Source organism: Hyperolius riggenbachi, chromosome 4, assembly GCF_040937935.1.
Source record: "Hyperolius riggenbachi isolate aHypRig1 chromosome 4, aHypRig1.pri, whole genome shotgun sequence".
In the NCBI taxonomy this organism is placed as follows: domain Eukaryota; kingdom Metazoa; phylum Chordata; class Amphibia; order Anura; family Hyperoliidae; genus Hyperolius; species Hyperolius riggenbachi.
In genome coordinates, this window is record NC_090649.1 from 359899944 (window position 1) to 359921782 (window position 21839).

The window sequence follows — 21839 nt, forward strand, 5'->3', positions numbered from 1 at the left end:
CAATAGCTGCTCGCCTACTCCTCCATTCCTCCTCCTGCTGCTGCTGTCTGTCTTTCCCACTGCCAGGGTACACAGAATTACCTTCTTCTGCTGCCACTCTGCCACCAGCTATTACGTCAAACAATAGCTATATTGGTTGCAAAACCAAAACCAAACAAACCATTAAAAAAAAAAAAAAGGTTTAATTTTTCTGAGGTGCCCGGGTTGAAAACTGTGTTGTCCCAGTTGTGTATTGGACACAATGTGGGCTGCACGACCGCTGTCTGGGACCTCCTGTTGTGTTTATTTACAGCCCTGGTATCACCGCTAGGTACCAGGGCTATTATGTCACGCTGCCTACCTGCTGCCACACTCACACTACTCCTCCATACCTCCTCCTGCTGCTGCTGCTGTCTGTGTTTCCCACTGCCAGGGTACACTACACAGATGATTTACCTTCTGCTGCCACTCTGCCACCAGCTATTACGTCAAACAATAGCTGCTCACATTACTCCTCCATTCCTCCTGCTGCTGTTGCTGTCTGTCTGTGTTTCCCACTGCCAGGGTACACAGAATTACCTTCTGCTGCCACTCTGCCACCAGCTATTACGTCAAACAATAGCTATATTGGTTGCAAAACCAAAACCAAACAAACCATTAAAAAAAAAAAAAAAAAAGGTTTAATTTTTCTGAGGTGCCCGGGTTGAAAACTGTGTTGTCCCAGTTGTGTATTGGACACAATGTGGGCTGCACGACCGCTGTCTGGGACCTCCTGTTGTGTTTATTTACAGCCCTGGTATCACCGCTAGGTACCAGGGCTATTATGTCACGGCGAGCTGCCTGCCTCATTGACTGCCTGCTGCCACACACTCATCCTCCTCCTCCTGCTGCTGAATTTACCTCCTGCTGTCTTTGTGTTTCCACTGCCAGGGAGCACATACAATGGCGCTTCCAACATGCGTGCGCCCACCAGCTATTTGTTACGCTCAAAAATAGCTGCATTTCTTTAAAAAAAAAATTGAAAAGAGAAATACGTGAAGAAGAAGAAGACGATATTGAAAAAGAAGGAGAAGATGAAGAAGAAGATGAAGAAGAAGATGAAAAAGAAGATGAAAAAGAAGATGAAAAAGAAGATGAAAAAGAAGATGAAAAAGAAGAAGAAAAAGAAGAAGAAAAAGAAGAAGAAAAAGAAGATGAAAAAGAAGAAGAAAAAGAAGAAGAAAAAGAAGAAGAAAAAGAAGAAGAAAAAGAAGAAGAAAAAGAAGAAGAAAAAGAAGAAGAAAAAGAAGAAGAAAAAGAAGAAGAAAAAGAAGAAGAAAAAGAAGAAGAAAAAGAAGAAGATGATGAAGAAGAAAAAGAAGAAGAAAAAGAAGAAGAAAAAGAAGAAGAAGAAGAAGAAGAAGATGATGAAGAAGAAGAAGAAGAAGAAGAAGAAGAAGAAGAAGAAGAAGAAGAAGAAGAAGAAGAAGAAGATGATGAAGAAGAAGAAGAAGAAGAAGAAGATGATGAAGAAGAAGAAGAAGAAGAAGATGATGAAGAAGAAGAAGAAGAAGAAGATGATGATGATGATGAAGAAGAAGAAGAAGAAGATGATGAAGAAGAAGAAGAAGAAGATGATGAAGAAGAAGAAGAAGAAGAAGAAGATGATGAAGAAGAAGAAGAAGACAATATAGAAGAAGAAGAAGAAGATATAGAAGAAGATCTAGAAGAAGAAGAAGAAAGATAAAGAAGAAGAAGAACAAGTATATACAGTAACACTACTGAACAAAATTAAGGACACAACTTCTCTTTCCACATTTTTTTTTAAAGGAACATCCCCACATAATCACTTGCTGTTGTTACTTGGAAAAAAAGATGTTTCTTGCATCATTCACCCTCAAAACAAGTGTTGGAAGCTATTTAAGGCCAATTCGAATAGTCAGCTCGAATAGTGAGCTCGAATACCGACTCGAATAGTGAGCTCGAAGTCCGAGGTCGAATCGAATAGTAAAAATTATTCGACTCGAATATTCGACTGACCTCGAATAATTTACTATTCGAATTCGACCTAACTCGAATTTTGAAAAGGGGTATTTGAGCATCACTAGCTGTAATATACAGTTGGTATTATCTGACAACTCTGAATCTCTTACTATTAGGTTTTGAGTTAGTCCATATCCTCATGGGGGATTTTCAGAGTTTCTTTAAATTGTTTCAAAAGCACTACCTAGAACAGAAGTATTCAAATATACCAGCCAGTCTGTCTGCTCACATGCACGCACGTTGTTCTGGAAGCTGGACTGTGCCACTGCCATTCAAGGAAGCGGATTAAAATCTCCACCGTTATGCTGGGAATACACAATGAGATTTTTCAGCAGATTTAAGGGGCCCGTACACTCAGCCGATTTTCTGGCCGACCGATCGATTGCAAATTGGTTGGCCAATCGACCGATCGATGGCCGATTTCGATGGATTTCCATCTAACAGGCAGGGTGGAAAATTTAGGTCGATCTGATGAGATTGCTTATCAGTTTGCTTTGGCCTTAATGGAAATCTGATGGCAAAAAAATGCCATCAGATCGAATTTCAATAGATTTCAAACTGAAATCTATTGGAATTCTATCCTGGTAAAAAATGTTCTAAAAACGCATCAGATAGATCATCAGATGCATTTCTTATCTATCTGCTGCCAATCTGACGAGTGTATGGGTACCTTTACTGTCCGATCCATTTTCCGATCATTTTTCTTATCAATTTTTATTCACTTCTATGAGAAATCGATCAGAAAAACGATTGAAAATAAGATCGGACCTGTCGGATATGATCTATCAAACCATCTATCTGCCAAAATATCTCATGGTGTATTCCCAGCAGTAGTGACAGCTACAAAGGAAGTAAAAAAGTTATAGTACATTTACTCTGGGACAAATGTACATCTTATACAGTTGAGTTCAAAATTATTCAAACCATTCTGAAATTGAGTGTTTTGGCCAGTTTGACATTGATTTTGATCATTTCAGTCATCTTGTTTACAATTGAATCAAAGAGGCACTTGTAAGTCAGACAAATATAACATAAAATTTATAATGAAATAACCACAAATGTCTTTTTTGTGCTCACATCATTATCCGTTTTATTCAACCCCCAAGTGACATTCATTCTTAGTACTTAGTACAACATCCTTTTCCAGTTATCTGCAGAAGCAAAACAGCCCCAAAGCATGATTGACCCCTCGCCATGCTTCACAGTAGGCAAGGTGTTCTTTTCTTCATAGGCCTTGTTCTTCCTCCTTCAAACATAGTGTTGATCCATGAGCCCAACCAGTTCTAATTTTGTTTCATCAGTCCACAGAACACTATCCCAAAACTTTTGTGGTAGTGTTCTGTGGACTGATGAAACTGAAACTTAGAACTGGTTGGGCCCATGGATTAACACTATGTTTGGAGGAGGAAGAACAAGGCCTATGAAGAAAAGAACACCTTGCCTACTGTGAAGCATGGTGGGGGTCAATCATGCTTTGGGGCGGTTTTGCTTCTGCAGGTACAGGGAAGCTTCAGCGTGTGCAAGGTACAATGAATTCTCTTCAGTACCAGGAGATATTGTAAGAAAATGTGATGTAGTCCGTCACAAACCTGAGGCTTGGGAGATGTTGGACCTTTCAACAGGACAATGATCCCAAGCATACATCCAAGTCCACTAGAGCATGGTTGCAGATTAAAGGCTGGAACATTTTGGAGTGGCCATCGCAGTCACCAGACTTAAATCCGATTGAGACTCTGGTGGGACCTAAAGAAAGCAGTTGCAGCGCGCAAGCCTAAGAACTGACTGAACTGGAGGCTTTTGCCCATGAAGAATGGACTAAGATACCCATAGATCTCTGCAAGACACTTGTGTCAAGCTATGCTTCACGTTTAAAAGCGGTTATAACTGGCAAAGGATGTTGTACTACGTACTAAGAATGAATGGCACTTGGTGGTTGAATAAAACTGATAATGATGTGAGCACAGAAAATACATTTGTAGTTATTTCATTATAAATTTTGTTATATTTGTCTGACTTACAAGTGCCTCTTTGATTTAATTGTAAACAAGATGACTGAAATGATCAAAATCAATGTCAAATTGGCCAAAACACTCAATTTCAGTGGGGGTTGAATAATTTTGAACACAACTGTATGTATTTGTACATATGGATTTTACATTTTACAGTTTTCACCATAGTGCCCCTTTAATGATTAACAAAACACATTAAAATCAAACTGATGATCATCTTATTCAAACAAATACTCATATTCTCTTTAAACTAAACAAACAAGTATATTTAAGCAAGAAAATGTATTGGGCCAGCCAATACAACCAAGTTCAAAAGAAATATTGCCAGCAATTAATGCTCATGTAAAGGCTTACTCCTATCAGACAAGTACCAGAATGGAATTTACTGTAACATTTGTAAATGTTCCATGCAGACATTTTCATGCACTGCTATTAATTATTGCTTCCTCAAATTCAGACAATAATACAAAATCTATTTAACTATGGGTAGAAATATGGGTAAAACACCAGGATGGAGTAATTAACATTTATTGACAAAGAAATTATATCTAAGTTTTTATGTATATATCATTGAAAGAGCTTTCAGGAAGAATTCACTATTTACATACATTTGACAGCTACATAAGATTTATGATCATGGGTTTCAGAGCCTAGGCTTGCCACAAGACTGACACAGCCCTGCCTAGTTTGTATCCCTACACCATGTACCACAACAGTGAAACCAGCATAAAAAAAGCACTTCACTGAAACATACAGAGAGCTAAGCAAAGAAAAATTTTGTATCTGCTGTTGGCCATACATTTGTGACATAGTTGTAGACTGAGATGTTTCAGTACTTAGGTCATCAGTTTAGTTCCCACCAGGAACATTATACAGATGAAATTTGATTTTGTTTTTACATGACTTTCAACCAGGTATGGTGAGGGAAAGAAGTATTCATCCCCTCCTGATTTTGCTCGCTTGCCCTCTTGACTAAGAAATTACTAGTCTATAATTGTAATGGTAGCTTTATTGCAACTGTGAGAGACAGAACAACCTAGTGCCTCAAAGTCAGAGCGTGATATGTATTGTAATGAGTAAAATAAGTGTTTGGTCCACTATCAAAAGATGACTTAATAGTTGGTGGAGGTCAGACATTTCTTGTAGTTAGCTATCCGGTTTGAAAAATTCTCAAGATGGATTTTCACCCACTCCTCTTTGTAGATCCTCTCCAAGTCTGTAAGGTTTTGAAGCTGATGTTTGGCAACTCGAACCCTCAGCTCCGTCCATAAATTTTTTATTGGATTAAGGTCTGCAGATTGACTAGGCCACACCAGGACCTTCATGTGATTCTTTTTGAGCCACTTCTTTGTTGCCTAGTCCATGTGTTCTGGGTCACTGACCTTCTAGAATACCCATCCACAATTAATTTTCAATGCCCTGACTGAGGGATGGAGGTGCTCACCCAAGATGTAAATGGCCATGCCCACTGTCCCTTCAATGTGGTTACGGTGTCCTGTCCGCTTAGTAGATAAACACTTCCAAAGCATAATGTGCCCATCTCCATGTTTAAGGTGGGAATGGTGTTCTTGAAATTATAAGCAGCATTCCTTCTCCTCTCAACAGAAAGATTTGAGTTGATGCCAAAAAGCACAATTTTGGTCTCAACTGAACACAACACTTTACCCAATTTCCCTCTGAAGCATTTAGATGTGCATTAGCAAACTGCAGATGGCCTGTACATGTGCTACCTTGAGCAAATACTCTGTAGTTTGATATGGTGTGCATTGAAGCAGACACCCCTTCTGCAATTGATTTGTCCCAATATAGCTAAATCCTACCCTCAATAAGTTAAAGCTTTTGCCTCTGATATTTAACATGAAAAGTAGGAAAATGTTTACACAGCTACTTAGACATTATTTGTACATGCCATTTTAGAACACTTGGGTATTGATAGTATTCCTTTAAGGCAAGGGGGGCAATTGCCCCAAGGCCCCGAGCACTGCTGGGGCCCCCAACCTCCCCCTTACCATTACTGTGGTCGCGGGGTTGTGTTGCTGACCCCCCTCCCCCGCCACGATCCCTGAACCCCAATGTTTCACCTAATTGATCCGCACTGTCAAACTAATATATCCGCTATCGGGGCCCCAGCACGATAGCAGCATTTGTATTTTACTTTGCTGTCCCGGCTGCTGTGCTGGATATGCTTGCCTGTCTTCATTCCACTTCCTGTGTCTTGTGACCGTGTACATCATATTATGTGTAACAAGAATCGGGTCACACAGGCAGGGGAAGGAAGATGGGCAAGCAGCTCCAGCACAGCAGCAGGCACATCCAGGTACAATACAAATGTTGCTATTGTCCTGGAGCCCCGAAAGCTGATCTATTAGTCTGACAGGTTGGGGTTCTGGCAGGGTAGGGATGGTGAAGGTGGAGCAGTAGCCAGCTATATTAAAATTTTCTGGGGGATAGGGGCCCCAGGCTACCTTTGCCCCGGGGCCCCATCAGGGATTAAACCGGCCCTGTAGAAAACAGTGAGGTATCTGCTACAGTGGCCATAGTTTGTCTATGTGCATGCGGCAGGTTTTTAGTTCTTTATTCTCTGCAAAAAGCAACAGAACATATCAGCACTATATGGATGAATACTATATAAAATGTCTCTTTTTGCAGCTTCTCTGTTCATTATGCCATGGATCAAAAAGAGACCCTTGTGGGATTGTCTTATAAACCAGTACAGCAGGCCACACACACCATACAATTTTGATTGCATTTTTTAGCTAAATACTCTATTAAAAGTATGTTAAAACATGAATATAGTTAGCAGCAACACCATTAAAGAGACACTGAAGTCTCCTGAAAATCATCTTTTCATTTAAAAAATGTGTTTAATATGTTAGCCCTACCTAAACAGCCGCATCCGCGCCGCTGAAATCTCACTAAATCCCCCCTAACTCCCCCCTCCCTCTCCCCTGCAAAATCCACGACTTTCTTGGTCGTGGATTTTGCTGCTGTTGGAGGCAGAGCTATGAGCCTCAGCTCTGCCTCCATTTGCGTCTATCAGCCGCGTATCTCTGCCTCTCCCCCGCCCCTCTCAGTGAAGGAAGACAGAAGGGTAGGGGAGAGGCGGCGATCCGGGTTGACAGACGCGCTGAGAGGCAGAGCTGCGGCTCATAGCTCTGCCTCTCCCGGAAGCGTTGCCTGGATCGCCCCCGGAGAGTTAGGGGTGATTTAGTTAGATTACATCGGCGGGGATGCGGCGGTTTAGGTAGGGCTAACATGTTAAACACATTTCTTAAATAAAAAGATGGTTTTCAGGAGACTTCAGAATCTCTTTAAGATGAGGATATTAGTGACTGTTCTGTAGGTTTATGAGCAATGTGATTCTACTACGTGACTATCTCTCACCAACAAAAAAAGTGCCACAAACTTTTAGAAGCATCAACAATCTGCTCCTACAGTAGAAGATACGCTGCTACTAAGCAACACTGTTGATGTTGACAGTCCATAGAATTCAAGTTGTGGCAGGTGTTGTAGGTACTTACGTATTATCCCATCTGGAAAGTTTGGAAGCTTTTTGTTAAAGTTCTGTTTGCTCACCCAGGAAGATCTGACCATTTTTGGAAAGCTGAAAGTCCCGGCTTTCTGTTGCACCGGGTCCAAGTTGGTATGATGCTCAGTTCCCAAGTTATGGGATTTTGAAGCATGGGCATTCCCTGAACTTGACTGCAGAAAGTGCAATTACAGAAGTACGGGACGAACCTGACATGATGATAAGCAGCACACCCGGTCGGTCTTCTTCCTTCGCAGCATAAATTTGTGTCTTCAAAACTTATGTCAAGTGCCCTGTATATCTCATAGCAGATGAAGGAGCAGCGCAGCTATGCACCCTCGTCTCCTCTCTGTCTTACTGGTATGGGCAGGAGACTTAATTCCACTTGGCAGCAAAGTGCAGGGAAAACCCGTCCTCCAACCCCCCTAACTTGGGAATGGGGCATCGAATTGACTCGGGACCCAGTGCAAAGGAAAGCCGGGACTTTCAGCTTTCCAAAAATGGTTAGATCTGACTAGGGGATGAAACAGAACTTTAACAAAAAGACGCCAAATTTTCCAGACGGAATAATACGTAAGTACTGTGTTGTTTTATAGTTAGAAGCAACTGTGACTGGTACAAAACCTCTTAATGAACCCCCCTCCCCCAACATTGGACAAGGTTATACAATCAAGATTATATTATTATAATGTAAAGAGGAAGCAAATATTAATAGCAGCAGAGCAATTTGTGCTGAGTGGAGTAAGCCTCCAAATCACAAAAGTCAAGCCTCTAAATGACGAGAGTTTTTACAGAGAACAAACTGAAATCTTCCATATACACTGCAAACCAACATGCATGGCTATTTGAGGGTGGTGTTCTCTGCTGTTTCAGTACTTTAAAACAGTCCAACCCCCCCCCCCCCCCAAAAAAAAAAGCAAATTAGATTTGTTTATATTAATTTGAATAGGGTATGGAAAACAGAGATGCTATATTTTGTACTGGAGTAGAGAAAAAGTTAAATTTACAAACTTCACGATATACATGATGACTTCCAAGCAGACTCTGGTTCAGTGTTCGGATCACAGAAGCTCATTTGAATTGAAATGAGAACACACATTAAAAACAAAAGTTCAAATTGTATGTACTGGAGTCCAATTTACAAAACATACACAATCTTATTGCATTAAAAACTGAATGCCACAGAAAAAAAGAAACCGTAGGCGGATTGCAAGTCTTGTGGTCACTTGTCGCCTAAATGATTTTGGGAAGTTTCCGTACCAATTTTTCACCATTATAAGTGTCTTTTATATTGATTTATAATTATTACAACAATAGACTTTTTTTAAAATAAAAATTCAAATAAAACTTAAATGTCCATTAGAGGGGATAAAAATCCATAGTCTCAAAGACATAGTGGCAGCCAATAGCCAGATACATTTACCAGTCCAATCCCCTATGTTATAAACAACCAATGTCTTAGTTCTTCTATTCCTTGTACTGTCTGAGTATAATAGAAATCCACGTTTGCAGCAAAATCTTTACATACTGATGAATCCATGTCTCCAAATGTGCAGTATAAAGCAGTTCCACCAATGCTAAGAAACACTGTTGCAATGCACAGTGCTATGAGCAATATGCAGGAGCCTCCACCCAGTTCTTCTGCAATGAAAAAATATTTAGTCAGACACCACAGCATATTAACACAAAACATTTATTAGCAAAATAATATTATAATCATAAAATATCTACTTTGAGTAGGTAATCTCCTCTTCCTCAATTTCCCATAAAAATGTGAACATTACAATAATCACTGTCTTGCAATGATCGTTGTATACTATAACAACACAGTAAATGCATCTGTAATTAAAGATAAACTTGCCTACACACTTCATAAATTGTATCTTATAGGCAGGGCCGGTTCAAGTAACAATTGGGCCCTAGGGCAAAATTAGCCTAGGGGCCCCCCAACAGACACCCCCGACCAATAAGGGTCATTAGAGGCCCTTTGTTGCAGCCACATTTCCCTCCTGGGCCCCTGAGCTGGCTGCTGACCCTCTCCCAATCATCTCCCAACTTAACAGACTCTGCAGAGTCCCTGGGGAACAACAGTTAAGGTGGGGGAGGGACACTTTGGGGGCCCCTACAAGCTTTGGGGCCCTGGGGCAATTGCCCATTTTTTCCTATGGTAGCTTCGGCCCTGCTTATAGGCCAGGGAGAATCACAAGTGTTAGGCATCTTCACAGAATGTCCCTGGTCTCCTCTTCAGGTACACATCAGGATGGATATTTCTTGCCAAATTGTAATTTTTAAATGAATTTGTCAAGCCATGCAGGTTAGCCTAGCATTCTGCATGACATTTGACAGTAGTTCATGTTAAGAAGAGTTGTGACAAGTCCTGTAGAACAGAGTTTCTCAACATTTTATTTCTATATACGCATTTTGAAAGTCTGAGCTCACCAAGTACCAAGTGGTGTGGTAAAGATTTTCTGAAGTACCACTTGACACAGATATATTTAAAGGACAACTGAAACAAAAGGGTTTGGAGGCTGCCATATTTATTTCCTTATACTGCCTGGCAGTCCTGATGATCCTCTGCCTCTAATACTTTTAGGCATAGACCCTGAACAAGCATGCAACAGATCAGGCATTTCTGACATTGTTGTCAGATCTGTCATGATTAGCTGCATGCTTGTTTCTGATGTGATTCAGACATTACTGCAGCCAAATGGATCAGGGCTGTCTGGCAACTGGTTTTGTTTAAAAGTAAATATGGCAGTCTCCATATACTTTCTACTATTTTTTTATTACTAAAAATAAAACTAAAAATAGCAGCAGCAATCAAATACCACCAAAAGAAAGCTCTATTGGTGAGAAGAAAAGGAGGTAAGATTCATTTTGGGTGCTAAGTTGCATTACCGAGCAATAAAATGTTAAAGCTGTGAAGTGCCAAATTGTAAAAAATGGCCTGGTCACTGGGGGGTATAAACCTCTGGTCCTCAAGTGGTTTAGAGACAGAGCATCATCAGTGGGTACATTTACATTTGGGGGACGTTGGCAGGAGTTTCCGTTGCATTCGCAATTATTGTACGCAGTTACCGTCGCTGACCTGAGCAGGTCAGTCCGATATTTTTTGCAGCATGTCCAATCGATGCATGCAACCAATTTCGGTCTAAAATTGGTTGAATTGTCGATCAGGCATGCTTTTGGCAGCACTGATTTTTATCAGATTCGAAAATGATTATCGAATCTGATGGTTGATCCAGGGCTGTGGAGTCTGTACAAAAATCCTCAGACTCCGATTCCTCAGTTTAGGATCCCTCTGACTCAGACTCCTCGAATTTGCATGTTATAATCTTGTTGATTGATAGTATGTAATATAAACGGCATCTCATCACTGCCAAAGCTTAGGAATTTTGAAGCTAAAAAGGTCTCTTGGGGGTTCTTACCTCGGGAGGGAGAAGCCTTTGGATCCTAACAAAGCTTACCTTGTCCTCCTCCTTCCCAGGGTGGCAGAGATGGCCCCCCGAAACCACAGCCGACATTGGACGTCGGCTGTGGCGCAGTAGCACCTGCAATATTTACCTTTCCTGGCACCGGCGCAAGTGCAGTAGCAGCTTTCTGATGGGCTCAGGCGGAAATACCCAAGCTCATTTGGGTCCGCTCTACTGCACAGGTGCAGGTGACTCTTGTCTGCACAGTAGAGAGGACCCGATTGGGCTTCGCTATTTCTGCCTGAGCCCAAGCGGAGAGCCGCTACTGCACCTGCATTGGAGCCAGAAAAGGACAATATTGAATAAATGCATGAAGAATGCATCTAGCGCTGCCACCGTGGGACAGGGGAAGCCTCGTTAGGAACCAGAGACTTCCCTCTCCTAAGGTAAGTTACCCCCAGGGGATGTTTTTAAGTTTACAGATTATCTTTAAGATGGCATCTACTTATGGGAACAAAAAGCTTCCTGGCCAGAAAGTTGAAACCTTACCCTGTCAGCCATCCCAGCCCGTCATTGCCAACGTGAATGCCCCAGTATGCTGTTTGTATAATAAGATTCACCGCAGCCCCATCTCAACCGGTTTCCAGTGTGTAGTCCTGCCACCTTGCAGAAAGAGGCCTCTGCCTTTTCTATATCTGATATAGAAAAGAACAGGGCCATTTTCTGCAAGGGGGCAGATCTCTGCACCGGAACCAAGCTGATATGAGATTCCAGTGAATCCTATTAACCCTCCTGGCGGTTAATTTTTTTTGCCATATAGGCAAAAATCCTTTTTTTTTAATTTTTTTTTTGTTTTATGTAAAGCTACCAGAGTGGTAGCTACATTAAACACCACTAGAGGGCGCATGTGTCCCTTTAGTGCGATCGTCGCCATCATCAATAGCAAACAGGGGAACGCGTATATAACGCGCTCCCCTGTTTGGCTTCTCCTGTCGCCATGGCGACGATCAGAATGACGTCATGGACGTCAGACGCCTCCGATCCAGCCCATAGCGCTGCCCGGAACTCATTGGTCCAGGCAGCACAGGGCTCTGGCGGGGGGGGAGGCCCTCTTGCGCCGCTGCATGCGGGCGATCGCCGCAGAGCGGCGGCGATCAAGCTGTACACTCGGCTAGCAAAGTGCTAGCTGCGCGTACAGCATTTTAAATGGAGCAAATCGCCCCACCAGGGGCTGAGATATCTTCCTGCACGGCATAGCCCGAGCTCAGCTCGGGCTTACCGCCAGGAAGGTTAAACAATGTGTTGGGACATTCTATCTTTTAAGCATTAGTGTACCTCTGTTTTTTCTTTTTTTTTAATGTGAACCAGAGATGCATTTTAACAAAACTTAAGATATAGCGGTAAAGTATCTGTTAAATACAAATCAAAACTAGTCCTTGGTGAGAGGGTGTAGAGGGTGCACATAGGAACAAAGAACATAGATTGCGCCCAAGGCAATGTAACTGTGGGTGCATGTAAGAGTGATGTGCAGGTACTCTGCAAGAGAATGAGGGGATTCTTCTTTTATTACACATTTATGCACAGTCTGAACCAGTTCTATGGGTGAGGGACATCTTCTCTGCATTCAATGTGCACAACATTATCAGTGGATTCACAACAGCTCTGCAGGGAGTGCATATGTAGACTATAGTACTACTGTGTAACTTAGCTCGTAGTCACCAAACCTAATTTAAACAACGTATCAAATTAATTGATTTCAGGATCAAAGGGAGTGCATTAATTTGCATACAAATCTGCATAAACCTGCATCACTGCAGAATTATGTGCATCTCAGTGACCATCCCTATTAGTGACACATTTACACATCAGACTTTATCCTTACAGCAGAGATGGTATTTTTAATATATAAAAGATTCCTGTGTACACATCAGATATACAGTCACATTTAGATAAGTATCAATGATTTTAGAAATACGGTGACTGCTTTATTGCAGCAGCACAAATAACTACTTTTAGTACTTCATTTTTGTGGACTAAGTAATGCTATTACTGTATATCTAAGTTATTTATGATGACTATTATAAGTTTCAATTCATTAGGAGTCGATGCATTTTTTTCCCTGACTCCAGGTACCCAAAAACTGCTCTGACTCCTCGACATGTAAAGCGGTGTCCAGAACCGTATTCCATATTCCAGATGCAGCCTCACAAGAGAGCTAAACAGGGGCAGTATTATGATAGCATCCAAAGTTTTTCTTTCCCTTTTAATGAAATAAAAAATGTTATTTGCTTTAGCTGCAGCTGCTTGGCATGAAATACAATTATATAACTTATTGTCAACAAGTACTAAGTCCCTCTCCAAGTTTGATGCCCCAAGTTGTATACTGTTTATTCCATAAAAAGTATCTAGTTTTTTTTTTTTAATATGACTTCAGGTACGCTTTTATGGAAATCTGAGATAAATTGTATCTATCCTCCTAGTACACATTTATTATGTATTTAAAAAATGCACTTACAAATTAGCTAGTTAAAAAAAAAAAGCTTAGAGGTTTTTCTAGTGGCTCTCCCCGTATGTAGGGCTAGGTCTGGTTCTACACTGCTAGATTTCAGGTGATAAATGTGAAAAGATTTTACACTATTGGAGGCTTTTTCTTTGAGGTCATTAATTTTAAAGTGGAGGTTTTAACCACTGATTTGCCTATATGAAGAGGACCAATACCAGGACACTGGGCACTAAAAGCCTGACAGCTGTTTTGCGTTTCTACGGAGGCCTTCGTAGAAAAGCGGTAGTGCAAAATTAGCCTCCTTCCAACCAATGTACCGTTATGTGCAATTTATGATGGATACAAAAGACACATCACTGTATTATGTTTATATGCACAATTGAATAAACCAGCATACATATAGGTACTGTTGTCTGGTGAGTCAGTTTTCATTGGGTGTGGTGGTGGTGGTCACCCTTTTGGAAATGTATGACAAAATCTTCGACAATCCATAGGAATCATTTTTGTCTGATCATATGTGGACTTTACTGAGTGGACTCTTATGTAGTAGATGGTCCAATGAGGTTGTGAAGCGCCATCTTCTGAAGCACAATTATGATTGCATCGGACAGATATTGTTGTTGCAAATCGAGTAATGTATGGAAACCCTAATTGCTATAGTCTGACTAGGTACCGACTGGAGAAGAACTGTCACTTGCATACCTGATGTTTAACTTTTTTAGGCAGAAAAAGCAGAAAAGTAATATAGCATTATTATTTGTATGCTTGGCACTGTACATATACATGTCTATCTCATCCTGTCACCTTGGACATCCTTTAAAGTGTACCTGAGATGACCCTCTATGGCAGCATTTATACTTACCTGGGGCTTCCTCTAGCCCCATTTGCTCCATTGTTTCCCTCACCATTCTCCACAGCCAATCCTTCCATTTACAATCTTCGTTGGTAAAAGGGCTTCAGTCATGTCAGTAAGGTTGCAGTGGGCATGCACAGCCTGGCCGTGCGTGCACCCCCATTGCTGGGAGCATTCTGCACCTGAACAGTGCTAACACTCCCGACAACAGGGGCACGTGTGACCGATGCGCACTGCAACTGGAACCCTTTTACTAGTGAAGATTGTATAGAATGGAATGGCTGGGGAGGATGGCGAGGAAGGCAACGGAGAACATGGGCCTGGAGGAAGCCCCAGGTAAGTATAAATTATGGCATAGGGGGTTATCTCAGGTTTCCTTTAACCCCCCCTGGTGCACATCTAAAGGGAAGTTGGGGCTTCCTCCTTTATAGTAACTGTCTCTGCACAGAGAAAATGTATCAACTCAGCCAGCACCGCTAGTTTAGTGCGGGGATTTCCCGACCTTTTATCGCAAGTGTAAACTTTTTTATGAATTAGCACACAAAAGTCTAAAATACCGATGCAGTGTTTTCCCTCCAAGATTTTTATTTTCCGCAAATGTTTTATGAATAGAGCCCAATGGGTTCCTATATTTTACAGATGGGCCAGACCCTTCAGTTTAGATAGCAGATTTGCACCCCTTGACCCAGTGTAGGAAGACAGATGTTCACCCAGTATTGGGTAGGCCCCCATTATTGGTAGAAAATATTCCTCCAGTATTAGGCAGTTCCCTGCAGTATAGGCAGCAGGCGTGACTCTATCCATCTCCCACTCCCCCAGTATGGGAATCCAAATGTGTTGCAAATATTAGGTAGGCCTTCAGTTTAGGTGGTGGATGTGCCTGCCTCCCTTCCCAGTGTAGGTAGCTACATGTGCTTCCAGTATTCAGTAGCCCCCCAGAATAAGTAGCAGATATGCCCCTAGTAATTTCCCCCATTAGGTAACATATGCTGCACCCCCCAGTTTGTAAGCCAAATGCGCCTAGTCTTAAGTAGGCCAACAGTTTAAGTATTATTATTATTGATTTATAAAGCGCCAACATATTCGGTGGCACTGTACAAAGTAAGAAACGAACATAGGGCACATAATAATACAGACAATAGTGTACACCAAGATACATACTTAGTGACAAATATAAAAATGATACAAAATACAGCATTGGTAATGAAAGTAACATGATAAATAAAATGTATAATACAATTTCAAGACACAAAAGGGGGAGACAGCCCTGCCCTTAGGAACTTACAATCTAAAGAGAATGAGGGGGGGGGGGAGCAAGAGGAGGGGTAGTATACAACAAATATATAGAGGCAGTGTGTTTTAGGATACCCAGTAGGAGTGCAATTTGGTCTTAGGACAAAGGGAAGTGGTCTAAGGTAACGTACAGGGCTGTGGAGTCGGTCCAAAAATCCACCGACTCCGACTCCTCAGTTTAGGATTCCACCGACTCAGACTCCTCGACTCCGACTCCTCTAATTTGCATATTACAATTTTGTTGATTAAAAGTATGTAACATGAAATTCGTCTCTTAACTGCCAACGCTTAGGAATTTTACAAGACAACTGAAGTGAGAAGGATATGTAGACTACTATATTTATTCCCTTTAGACTAAAACTAGTCCTTGGTAAGAGTACTTGTAAAAGGTACAAACCGGAACAAAGAACATCTATCAGGCCCTAGGCAATGTAAGTGTGGGTACATGTAAGAATGATGTGCAGGTACTCTGCAGGGGAATGAGGAGATTGTAAACAGACAACACCTCTGTGTTCAATGTGCACAGCATTCTCAGTGGATCCCTGCAGCTCTGTGGGGAGTGCATATGTAGAGTATAGTACTACTGTGTAACAAAGTAAACCTGAGACAGATGAAATTAAAGTTTTATACATACCTGGGGCTTCCTCCAGCCGCCTTCAGGATAATAAGTCCCTCGTTGTCCTCCTCCACCACCTGGATCTTCTGCTATGAGTCCAGGTACTTGAGCCAGTCGGGCGTAGTGCGCATGCACACACTCCGCCGCCAGGCGCATACTACACCTGTGCAGCACTATTGCGCAGGTGCAGAATGTTCCTGGCTGTGGGAGCAGCATGCGGCTGGACAGCGCTGACTGGCTGAATTACCAGGACACATAGCAGAAGATCCGCGTGGTGGAGGACAGCAAGGGACTGATTAGCCTGAAGGGGGCTGGAGGAAGCCCCAGGTATGTATAAAACTTTACTTTTCATCCGTCTCAGTTAACCTTTAATTTGTAGTCACCAAATCAAATTTTAACAACATATCAATTTATTTGATTTCATCAGCAAAGGGAGTGCATACATTTGCATAAATCAGCATCAATGCAGAATTATTTCCATCTCGTTGACCATCTCTATTAGTGACACAGCTACACATCAGGCTTTATTCTTACAGCATAGATGTTATTTAGTATATATAAGAGATTCCTGTGTACACATCATATATACAGTCACAATCAGCTATGTATATCTGACCTTAAAAATATGGGGACTGCTTTACTAAAGCAGCACAAGTAACTAATTTTGATTGGTTTATTTCATTTTTGTGGACTATGCACAGCTATTACTGTATATATACTGTATATATACATTATTTTTAATGACTATTATCTGAGAAATAGAACATTTTATCATATTTTCTATTTTAATTACAGTTACAAATTCATTAGGAGTCGGAGTCGGTGCATTTTTCCCGACTCCGACTCCAGGCACCCAAAACTGCCCGACTCAACGACTCCGACTCCACAGCCCTGGTAACGTATATGCTTGTCAGAACAAATTAGTTTTTAGAGCGCGCTTAAAGGTAACAAAGGTTGGCGAGTGACGGATGTGTTGGGGGAAGGGCAATCCAGAGGAAGGGTGAAGTGCGTGCAAAATCTTGTAAACGTGAATGTGAGGAGGTAATTCTAGAGGAGGACAATAGAGGATCATGTGCAGATCTGAGATTGCGATTGGGTTGGTATCTGGAAATAAGTTGGGCTATGTACCATGGAGGGAGATTGTGGAGAGCGTTTTAGGTTAGGGTTAAGAGTTTGAAGTGGATCCTCTGGTTAATTAGCAGCCAGTGACGAGCTTGATAGCGAAGGGCAGCAGAGGAAGATCAAGAAGAAAGATGAATGAGACAAGCAGCTGAGTTCAGTACCGACTGGAGCGGGGCCATGCTGTTAGAAGGTAGTCCACAAAGTAGTATGTTACAGTAATCCAGACCAGATATTATAAGAGCATGTATTAACATTTTAGTTGTGTCTTGAGTGAGAAAAGGTCAGATGCGAGATATGTTTTTGAGTTGGAGATGACAGGAGCTGGTTAGAAAGTGAACATGAGGAATAAAAGAGAGAGATAAGTCGATTATTACCCCCAAGCACTGTGCTTTGGGAACTGAAGTTATGGGAGTGTTATTAACATTTATTGTTACTTCAGGCAGAGAGGTGGACAGAGACGGTGCAAAAATGATTGGTTCTATTTTACTCATATTACGTTTTAAGAAGTGAGAAGACATGAAGGAGGATATAGCAGACAAGCAGTCAGGAACACATGTGAGGAAGGAGTTAGGGTCTGGGGCCGAGAGGTACAGTTATGTATCTTCTGCATACAAGTGGTATTGAAACCCAAATGAGTTGATTAAGTTACCAAGACCGTGCATGTAGATTGAAGAGGAGAGGGCCAAGGACAGAGGCTTGAGGAACCCAGACAGACAAAGCATGAGGAGAAGAGATCTGATCCGAGTACGAGACTGTGAAGGACCTTCCAAAGAGGTAGGAAGATAACCATGAGAGAGCGGAGCCCTTTATGCCAACATTTGAAAGTATCTGTAGGAGTAAGGTGTGGTCGACAGTATCAAATGCTGATGACAGGTTGTGATGCTCTGCGGTTCCCGAGAAAACAGCTTATGCATCATGTGAGCGCTAAACGCAAGTTTCTTTGCAAAACAACCAAAATGGCTCTTTTTTTTTTTTTGGTTTCAATACACTTTTTTTTTCCTCTCTCCTTCCTGGCTCTGGCTCTAATTACATAGCTTCTCTCACCCAAGTGTGAGGAGCGGGTTTCCTGGCATCCAGGACACCCAACCAGGCAGAGAGAGAGAAATCTCACACCTACACTGCTCTTTTTTTTAGACTGCTAGGCACCGACCCAGCAGGTGTCCGACACATAGCAGCCTTTTGGCCTGAGTTGAAAGAAGACAGGAGTGCTCTTTATCACGCCAACTGGAGATGCCCAAAAGTTCAACAAACCTTACAAGCTATAATTAATAATAGGCACAGTTTTGTAATATTTCTGGTGTTCCCAAGATCGCAGGTCCCTCAAATTCATGGAGTTTATTAGATTCCACATGACACTGGTTCTGAGAGGTTTCCTTACCAATCAGACCCCCAGAACTGAAGTAAGACGGTTTTAAAATAACCCTCTAATACCCCAGGGGTCTGACCCCTCAAGTTTGATATCAATGTTCTCGATAAATTCTGACAAACCTAAAAATGTTATTAGATTTAACATAACTTGTATGGTTTTGGAGATAGAATACCTATCATGATTCAGATATATTCCTGTGTCCATGAGAGGGGCGGGCATATCTCATGTTCCAAAGAGGTGTGTGATCCACGCTCCCTAACTCTTCCTTGCTGAAGTGAGGGGTATAACTTAACTGGGCCCCGGTTGCTCAGGGTCATCATCTGAAATCTTGGCCTAACAACATCCTGGCAGCCAGCTGGACACTGGCCAAAACCTCCATATTATTATTTTGCACAAAGGCCTCTGGCCGCATGGCAACCGCCATCTTGGACTTTCCGCCAAAGACTTGCAATTGCCGCATGGACTACCAATAACGGTATTTGAACTGTATATTAAGACATTCTGTTTCTTTTCATCTCTATTCTCGTTCTATCAAACCAATCTGTTCTGCCGGACAGGTATATATCTGTGGGCTAAATTAAGCTGTGTATATGTAGTTATAGAATAAAACTAACGATTTTATCGTCCAGTCTTGTGTCTGTTCTGGTCATCTGATTGCTGCTATAACGAATCTGCCCTCTGAAGAGTCAGTCATACTACCGCATTGTTTTATTATTTGCTTATAAATTGTTGATTTGCTAGCTAGGTTGTGAATAACCGTTTCTTCCCTCTAGGATTACCTAGTACCTGATTTCCTGTGCAAAATCGATAACAGTTTCTTGATCGGACGTACAATCGAGATTGCATCATAAATGGACCCAGTAACCTTTCTTTAAACATCACATTGCTCACAGTCTTTAAGCCTTCGGAAGTGACTGTTCCCCGAACAGTGACTGGAGCATGTCGAACGTGATTGGGCTGGCTACCATATTATGATAACGTTGGAGACTTACTGCTCCATGCATTCAATCAGACAGTGGTGGCAGTGAATTTACCCGATTTCCAGCGCAAAATCGATACTTTTACTTTACCGATTCTATATACAATCGGGATTGTACATGTATGGGCACCTCCAACCAATCTTAACCGTTTACTACGCACACAGTGAAATTGCCTCCAGCAGTCTATAGTGCATGAGACCTGCATGGCAACAGTGGCCTTGTAATACGGGATTGGTGAGGGATTGTCCCATTACATATTGACGGCAGCTGCGCGAACAATCTTCATTGTCAGCATACGCAGGAGGTACAGTGAACAGACGGACAACAAAGACCGGTTGCTGGATCGTCAGAGGTAGAAAGGTTAATGCGACAGAGCGTGCCAATCCCGTCTAATCTGCTCCCGTTAGCATACGCAGGAGGTACAGTGAACAGACTAACGGGAGCAGATTAGAAGGGATTGGCACGCTCTGTCGCATTAACCTTTCTACCTCTGACGATCCAGCAACCGGTCTTTGTTGTCAGTCTGCTCACTGTACTTCCTGCGTACGCTAACAGGAGCAGATTCGACGCGATCGCGGGGCCTGGATTGTCACACAGGTCAAGAAGGATGAGTATGGAAAATTGACCTTTGGATTTAGCTGTAAGAAGGTCATTGGCCACTTTAGTAAGGGCTGTTTCTGTGGAGCGGTTAGAGCGAAAGCCAGACTAGAACCGATGAAGTATGGAGTTAGATAAATAATGGCTTAATTCAGCATGTATATGGCGTTCAAGTAATTTGGATGCAAATGGGAGAAGTGACACTGGGCGGTAGTTGGCGAGTGTGGTAGGATCTAGAGATGGTTTTTTTAAGTAGTGGTGTCACAACAGCCTTTTTGAGTGGGGACGGAAAGATGCCAGTGGAGGAGGACAGGTTAAATAGCGATGTTAATGCAGGCATTCAGTAGCCCCCAGAATAGGTAGCAGATTTCCCCCATTAGTTAGCATATGCCGCTTCCCCAGTTTGGAAGCCAAATGCGCCTAGTCTTAGGTAGGCCCACAGTTTAAAGGGAACCTTAACTAGCGAGGAAAAATAAATTCACTTACCTGGGGGCTTTCCCAAGCCTCCTGCAGCCGTCCGGTGCCCGCGCAGGTCCTTCGGTGCCCTCCGGTCTCCCTCCGCCGCTAAGTTTCGTTTTCGGACGACTGCCAGTCGTCCTCGGGCCTCTTCCGCATTCCTCGTCGTAAACTGCAGTAAAGCGCGTCCGCATGACGCCAAACGCGTCATGTGCATGACGCCAAACGCGTCATGCGGACGCGCTTTACTGCAGTTTACGACGAGGAATGCGGAAGTGGCCCGAGGACGACTGGCAGTCGTCCGAAAACGAAACTTAGCGGCGGAGGGAGACCGGAGGGCACCGAAGGACCGGCGCGGGCACCGGACGGCTGCAGGAGGCTTGGGAAAGCCCCCAGGTAAGTGAATTTATTTTTCCTCGCCAGTTAAGGTTCCCTTTAAGTAGCAAATAAGCCCCCACCCCAATATAGGTAGCCAGGTGTGCCCCAGTATTAAAGAGAACCAGAGACGAAGCATCCTCATGTATTTTACCTTATAAATCAGTGGGAACAGGACAGTAAACACCTAATCTGCTCTTTGTTTCATTGTTCTCTGTTTAAGCTGACTGTTATCACCTCTGATAAGAATCCCCGACTGAACATTCAGTCTGGCTTTGCTACAGAATGATTATAGCTGAGTCTGTCTTCTCTGGTGTCTTTTCAAGCCCAAGCCTGCCCCCTTGTGGCTCTGCTATAATGACTCAGCTATAATTATTCCCAGCAAAGCCAGACTGAATGCTCAGTCGGGGATTCTTATCACAGCTGATAACAGACATTTTTAGCAGTGAGGATGAAACGGAGAGCAGGGTAGGTGTTTTCTCTAATGTTCCCACTGATATATATGGTAAAATACATGAGTGTGCTTCGTCTCTGGTTCACTTTAAAGAGAACCCGAGGTGGGGTTCTAAGAATGATATCCACACACAAAGGCTGGGTCTGCCTATACAGCCCAGCCTCTGTCCCTATGTAGTGCCCCCCCAGGCCTCCCTGCGCTCTGCTATGCCCCCATAAATCCCAGCCGCGCTGTCGACACGCAGTGTGTCGCAGCGGGCTGCGTTTACC

At 42.5% G+C, this 21839-nt stretch overlaps 1 protein-coding gene across 1 annotated transcript in view; it reads right to left on the reverse strand.

Annotated features, from left to right (window-relative positions):
* Positions 1 to 8485: 8485 nt before the first annotated feature.
* CNST (consortin, connexin sorting protein) overlaps positions 8486 to 21839 on the reverse strand; it is a 233628-nt gene continuing 220274 nt past the window's right edge. Inside the window, exon 11 of the mRNA XM_068231951.1 lies at positions 8486 to 9180. Coding sequence (XP_068088052.1) covers positions 8975 to 9180 — 206 coding nt within the window. The 3' untranslated portion in view covers positions 8486 to 8974. The remainder of the gene's footprint in view (positions 9181 to 21839) is intronic.